Source organism: Argentina silus, assembly GCF_951799395.1.
Source record: "Argentina silus genome assembly, chromosome: 13".
NCBI classification, from domain to species: Eukaryota; Metazoa; Chordata; class Actinopteri; order Argentiniformes; family Argentinidae; genus Argentina; species Argentina silus.
The window spans coordinates 1,533,754-1,540,720 of record NC_139667.1 but is presented as its reverse complement, the minus strand read 5'-3'; the positions used below and the strand labels follow the sequence as shown (position 1 = coordinate 1,540,720).

The window sequence follows — 6,967 nt, the reverse complement described above, 5'->3', positions numbered from 1 at the left end:
TGACGGTTCGGGTCGGGTTCGGATCAGTGTTCCATCTCCAGGGTCACTGCTAGGTGTGAATCATTCCATATCTGACAGGATGACCATGAAACTGACTAGGAAAGAGATGAGTCAGCAAAGCTGTTGTCCTCGACACAACCTGGCCTGCCTCTCCCAGCCATGGACCTCTCATACTGTACACCAGGGGAGGCTGGTGGAGGTAGGAATCGGAGGACAGGCTCATTCTAATGCATGGAATGGAATGAGGGTTCTCTTTTTGCCTGTGTGTGTGTGTGTGTGTGAGTGTGTGTGTGTGTGTGTGTGTGTGTGTGTGTGTGTGTGTGTGTGTGTGTGTGTGCCTGTGTGTGTGTTTGATACCGTTCCTCATTCCGTTCCGTGTATGACATTATTATTAGTATTATTATTAGTATTATTATTAGTATTATTATATTGCATTACTATGAGCCCGTCCTCCGATGTCTCCGATATAAACAGCACAGGGGAGGAGGGTAGATTTAGGTGTCAGGAAACAGATTATCATGACAGGATTCAACATCACCTGACTACTGCCTGGATCAGCCTCCTCGGGGTTGGCTTGGATCCTTGGGGGGGCAGACGGCACGGCGGACATTTTGTTCCATGTCCGCTTTAAGCAACTTGAAATCGGAAATCAGAAAACACCCAGATCCCTTCAGCGGAGTCCTTTGTGTAGGTGTCACGTCCTCGCCCGGCCGTGACACCCGGGGTCGTATGAATGATTCAAACGCTCATGGGACTGGAAATTACTTTCCTTTGTCACCACAATTTCCCCCCCGTCCGCGGATGGTATCTCTAGCAATGTCTCCGGAGCATTCCGCATTTCCATTTATTTATTTAAAGGAGGAAATAGAAGGACATTTCAATGGGTCACTAATTTCATTTCGCAGTGTACCATGATGGCATTAGCCCAGAGCAGATATTTCAGAGGAACACAAAATCAATGTTTGAGATTCTACTGGGAATGCCCAGAGAGCCATTACTAACTTTGACCAATAGGTTAGGTAAAGCAATAGTCGGATAAATGTTTTATTGCAGATCTGCAACCTGAGTTAATGGGAGGCTAAAGCTGTCCAGTCATGCATGGTGAATATTAATCATTAAATTGTGTTGGTGTAATGAACACAGATCTGTTTTCCTCCCCAGACAGATATTTGTTAATAGGTAATGTGGTTTTGTGCTTCCATGTCCTCAGCTATGAGAAAAGCAGCATGCCAGCATCGCTGTGGCTTGCGTCAATGTCATCTGTGTGAGGTGGGTTGCGGGGGGTGGGTGTGTGTGTGTGTGGGGGGGGGGGGTGAATGGGCGGTCTACACTATGACACAAGACACAAGTGTCATTATGACCCACTAGGGGAGGCTGGTGGAGGTGGAAATCACAAAAACAGGCTCCATTCCATGTCCTCTAATGAATACCTCCACCAGCCTCCCTTGGAAACAAGTATCATCACAGACTAATCAACTATGTGTGCATTCTATATTCCATATATTCCATATATTCCATATATTCCATACATACATATACGAGAGTGCTCTAAAGTGTGGCTCAGATGTCCATACACTGATTTGCTGATGCAATCATGTGATATATCACCCACTAGTATCACACTCAGACCACTGTTATGATTCTGCTGTGAGTTCTCCAGCATCCACCTCATGTAGTTTGGTACCTCATGTGTTTGGTATCTCATGTGTTTGGTATCTCATGTGTTTGGTATCTCATGTTGTTTGGTACCTCATGTGTTTGGTACCTCATGTGTTTGGTATCTCATGTTGTTTGGTACCTCATGTGTTTGGTATCTCATGTGTTTGGTATCTCATGTGTTTGGTACCTCATGTGTTTGGTATCTCATGTTGTTTGGTATCTCATGTGTTTGGTATCTCATGTGTTTGGTATCTCATGTGTTTGGTACCTCATGTTGTTTGGTACCTCATGTTGTTTGGTACCTCATGTTGTTTGGTACCTCATGTGTTTGGTATCTCATGTGTTTGGTATGTCATGTGTTTGGTATCTCATGTGTTTGGTATGTCATGTTGTTTGGTATCTCATGTTGTTTGGTATCTCATGTTGTTTGGTATCTCATGTAGTTTGTTATCTCATGTAGTTTGTTATCTCATGTTGTTTGGTATCTCATGTAGTTTGGTATCTCATGTAGTTTGTTATCTCATGTGTTTGGTATCTCAGTCCAAACTGTTGAACGAGAACTTCCCCCTCAACTGTGGCACCTTGAAACAGTGTTTTATTGATCAGTGTAAGCTGCAATACAGACAATCTTTTTCTTTCCCACAAACTTTTGTCCCTACGGTGGCCTGTATGGATAGTTATTATGCATATATTATGCATGCTGTACCATTGACATAATCAATAACTGATAACTAATTCAAGGTCTCTTGTTACAATAGGCGGCCACACAAACTAAATGATGGCGATATTGATAACAGTTATGAGTTGTTGGAGTTATTCAGAAAGGGTGGGCTAAGCATCGACAACAGATTCTGGAGAGACTCATCCTATCGTGGGCAGTATAGTGGGTTCCTAGAAGTCACTGTGGTTTCTGTTGTGGTTTAATGGCGTTGTGAGACTGAACTGCTGCTCGTTGACAGAGCTAATGACAGCAGATCCTTGTAGCCTGATGGCTCTGCTCACACCCACGCCATGGAGGTCCATCTTCATCTGGAGTCCAAGGGGGAGATGTTACAGTTCTGCTCTGGAAAATTCAGCACGGAGCAGGGAGCAGGGAGGGAAACAGACCGGGAGGCGCACACCCACACACACACACACACACACACACACACACACACACACACAGACACAGACACAGACACACACACGCTGAGAGGATGGCTCGTTTCCAGCACGGTCTCCAAGAGGCCACACAATCTCTCCAATCACACGGCTCAGAGTTCCAGAGCGCGCAATTCAACTTCTTAAAGGAGCGGTGTCCTTAAAGGAGCGGTGTCCTTATAGAGCGGATAGAGTACGCACGTACACCGGGAGAACGGCACGTACACCGGGAGAACTGCAAGTGTACCGGGAGAACTAGGGTGAGAAAAATGACATCACATCTGAGAACGGTTTGAACAGAAACACATGTCAACACTGCAACATACAAGTATTTCTCTTTTCTTTTTATTAAATGTAAATGAACATGTCAGGTTGAGCCTATCCATTTCACATTCCATATTCTCAGGTTAGGCCCATAGGCAATAACAGGCTATTTTCCTCCGACAAAATAGGCATCATTTAGGTCACGGTGACACCGTTTTACAAACAAAGTAACACATCTGTGTACATATATTCACAAACTGAAAGGACAGTTGATGGTGGTATGCACGTGTTTATTAAAAGAGGAGTCAAAGAGAGATTCACACTTGGAATGTGAGAACTACTGTCAAGAACGTTGTTTACATTTTTCTTGGCATATAATGAGGTCATATCCCAAACCTTGTATTGAAACAGACTTCATATGTAAGACCCACGTAAAAAATAAACAATATCTGTTTTTTTTTTAAGTGCAAGAAATAAAAATACAGGTTTATGGTTAATGTTTTAAGAAAAGAAGGCAGTCTTCAGTTTAAAATAAAACGTTTCATTTCATGAAACAGGACTATGGAATGTTTTGTTGTTGCTTGTTTGACTTTTTCCAGACCACCCACGGGAAGGATCTGCCTACAGCAGAACCTTTCCTTATATATCACAGATTTTTGGGTCAATTTTACTCAAGTTTGGTTTCAATATTCCCAAATATCTCATCTTGTGAGTCTAATTACATTTAAATTGGGGCTATTTGTTTTTTTTTGTCTCTTCCAATGCATCACACCACACGCCCATATTAGGTCATTTTGTATCAGGTCCAGCTGATTGTGTTTATGTTCTGGTCAGGGCAGACTTCAGCATCACCACATGTAATGATGTTGACAGTGCACAAGTCTGTTTTTCCATCACTTGCTACAAAAATGCAGATGGTCTGTATTTTAAGAGTATATTGCACAAAAATAATGAGGGGGAAAAACAGTATGTGCCATTAAAAAGACCAAAATCCAGTTTCACACCTGCGATTTGGGACCCAACCACATCTCACCAGTATGATATACATAAACTCCTAACTTTACTATATTACAGTACATGTACAATCTTGAAACTAGTTCCAGCACTGAGGTATGTGTTCCTCAGGATGCCATTGTATCGTCTACAAATACTCAACAAATCTGCTCTACAACTGTACAAAACCTAGCTTAAAATCACAAGGCATTTTGATGCAAGTTTTTAATTTAACTTAATCCTTAAAACCAGGACTCCCTTGCATGCTAAAACAAATCATAAAGGGAAGAAGTGCCTGAAACTCACTGAAAGCACAGTAAGAACATTCCCTTTTAACTGTACAAAAATATGCCTGAAAATATCTTACTTTTCTTTTAAAAAGATGAGGTCTGTTATGTATCAAAATGTTACCCCACACCTGTATTCTGGAGAGGTTTAGGCTGCTTAAATGTTCAAATCAGGAGGTAAACGGAATCAGTTACAAAAAAAACAAACGTTTGCGGCATATAGAAATGACATAAAACCGTTGTAAAGTAACATCCTGAACATTGTCAGTTCACAGATTTGCTTCGAGTCAGTCCACAGTCCTACGTGTTCAGTTCCCTGCAGTTTTAAGAGGATAAGATGCATAGAAGTTCACAGATTTTTCCCTTTGCGGTCCGGTTTTAGTGGAACAGTAATTGTAGACCTACAGAAAAATCCATCAAACCCTGTCTTGCTGCCAGAAGAGCGTCTGCAGACTTTGTTTTGCTACAGTTCCCGCTTCATAAGCATCTAACTCCTCAAACCTCACCTCACCTCGCCTCCTCCCCGGACCCCCACCGCACCACAGAAGAGGCAGGACTAGGAACAACTTAGAACAGGACACATCATTTAACTTCTCCTTCTCTGTTATTTACTCGCGGATCTTTTCAATCTAGTACGTGAACACCAAGTCAGAAAAGTTCGCCTCCAGCCAGTCCCCCGCAATCATTTCGCTCAGCTCTGGTGTGCAATAGTCTGGAAATTCAAAGTGAGAGCCCAGACTGCCCTCGCTGAAAGAGTCCAAGTCCTTATCCACAAGAGAGAGGGAGAGATTTCCTGAATTCGGGTTGCCCAGCTCAGACCCCTGAGCGTTAGGGGCGAAATTGACACTGAAGTCAAAGAGCAAATCGTCCGCGTCCTCGCTGGAGCTGGAAGACGTGGAAACGGACCTAGATGAAGCTGGTGAGAGGGACGCCGGGTACATGGCGCTCTGCTTGGTAATGTTTTTGAAATTGTAAAACAGTCTGTTTTGCGGCGGGGCCGCATTCCGTACATCTTCGTACATGCTCGTTCCCTCGGACTCGGCGGAGGAGCTCAGGGTCGGACTTGCGGGAACTTTTGCTACATTGTACATCGGTCTCGTCTGCTCGTCGTCCTCCCGTTTAATCCGCACACGGTAGTCCTCCTCGTACTCCTCGTCGTCGTCATCGTCGGTCAGTTCCATTTTGACAGTCTTTGTCACTTTTAAACTGGGAAACACACAGTCATCCCCGTAACCGTGAGAGGATTTAGAACCGGGTTTTGTCTTGATTTTAGAGCATTTCTTGCTGGCAGTCTTTGACATCTTGCTGCATTTCTCCGGAGACGGCGCCGACGGTTTCGAACTGTCCAGCTTTGGTTTTTTCTTGGGTCTGTACTTGTAGTCTGGGTAGTCAGCCATGTGTTTTAACCGGAGCCGCTCCGCTTCCCGGATGAACGGGATCTTCTCCCCGTCCTTCAGCATCTTCCACCGCTTCCCCAGCCGTTTGGAGATCTCCGCGTTGTGCATGTCCGGGGACTGCTCCATGATCTTTCTCCTCTCGATTTTGGACCAAACCATAAACGCGTTCATCGGTCTCTTAATGTGGCCGGTGGCCGTTTTGCACCAGTCCGGGTTGATCGGTACGGGGCTGCATGCCATAAACTCACTCTCCTCCGAATCGGTAGCCTCCCTAGACAGGCTGCCGTCCGTCTCGCTGTGGTCGGTGTGCTGCACCATGCTCCCGGTTGAAAGTGTCTCTCTCTTCCTCCGGTAGCTGCCGTTTCTAAACAGCCACACTGCCCCAAGTCTCGGTTTTTACGTGTTCCGTTTTACCAGTGTGCCCCCAGTTTCTCTGCGTCTCCGGCTCTGTACTCTGTACTGTCCCAGAGTTACAAACTGCCTTCTTAACTACTTATTAGCTTTTTCATGTCCGTCACGTCACGGACGGCTGTCCAATCACGTCCCTTCCGCTCCGCCCAGACGGTCCTTTCACCCTCGGTTCCGCCCTCCGGTCGCTCTCATTGGAGGGGGGGTTTTGTGGGAGGGTCACACCGTACCCGGTGTCTGGCCCCACGCTGAGCGAGACAGGCATATTAAACACACACCGCTCCGAAGACGAACCCAGCGCCGCGGCGACCCGCATCTACAGCCCCCACTAGACTATCTCCATTTTAGATGTCAAGGGATTTTTTTTTTTTTTTTTTTTTTTTTTTGGGGTGAGGGGGGGGGGGGAGTCATTTCGGTGCGTATTTCAGCGTGGGGAGAGGAGGGGATGTGTCGCAGCAGGCAGAGAGGCAGACAGGGCAGGGACCCGATTCACAACGCGTCTAGAAACATGTATCGGTTTGCGTTTGTGGTGCCTTTCTTTTCTCACTGAGTCGGATGCTGGAGGTGGCGCCTGGACACCCGGCTGGAGGCAGTGTGTCAGTGCCGCTTTGGCGTGCTGCTGGAGACGGAGTGGTCGTGGCGTTAGACACTGAGTACCAGCAAGCACACTGTCTTAAGTATGTCACACTCGGGTCTCCGTCACACCTGTCTGGTGGGTGTTAATTGTTTCCTGTCTTTATGGCCGAATTAAAGATGAATTAAATCACCCCTTTAGCTCGCGCGTCCCACTGGCTTGTCTTGAATTCACACCGGATTCTA

General features: G+C 45.7%; 1 protein-coding gene across 1 annotated transcript; it reads right to left on the bottom strand.

Annotated features, from left to right (window-relative positions):
* Positions 1 to 3,180: 3,180 nt before the first annotated feature.
* On the bottom strand, positions 3,181 to 6,174 carry sox11a (SRY-box transcription factor 11a). Its single transcript, XM_083683267.1, has one exon. The coding sequence runs from the start codon at positions 6,056 to 6,058 to the stop codon at positions 4,973 to 4,975; it is 1,086 nt and encodes a 361-aa protein (XP_083539393.1). The 5' UTR covers positions 6,059 to 6,174; the 3' UTR covers positions 3,181 to 4,972.
* Between the last annotated feature and the right edge of the window lie 793 nt (positions 6,175 to 6,967).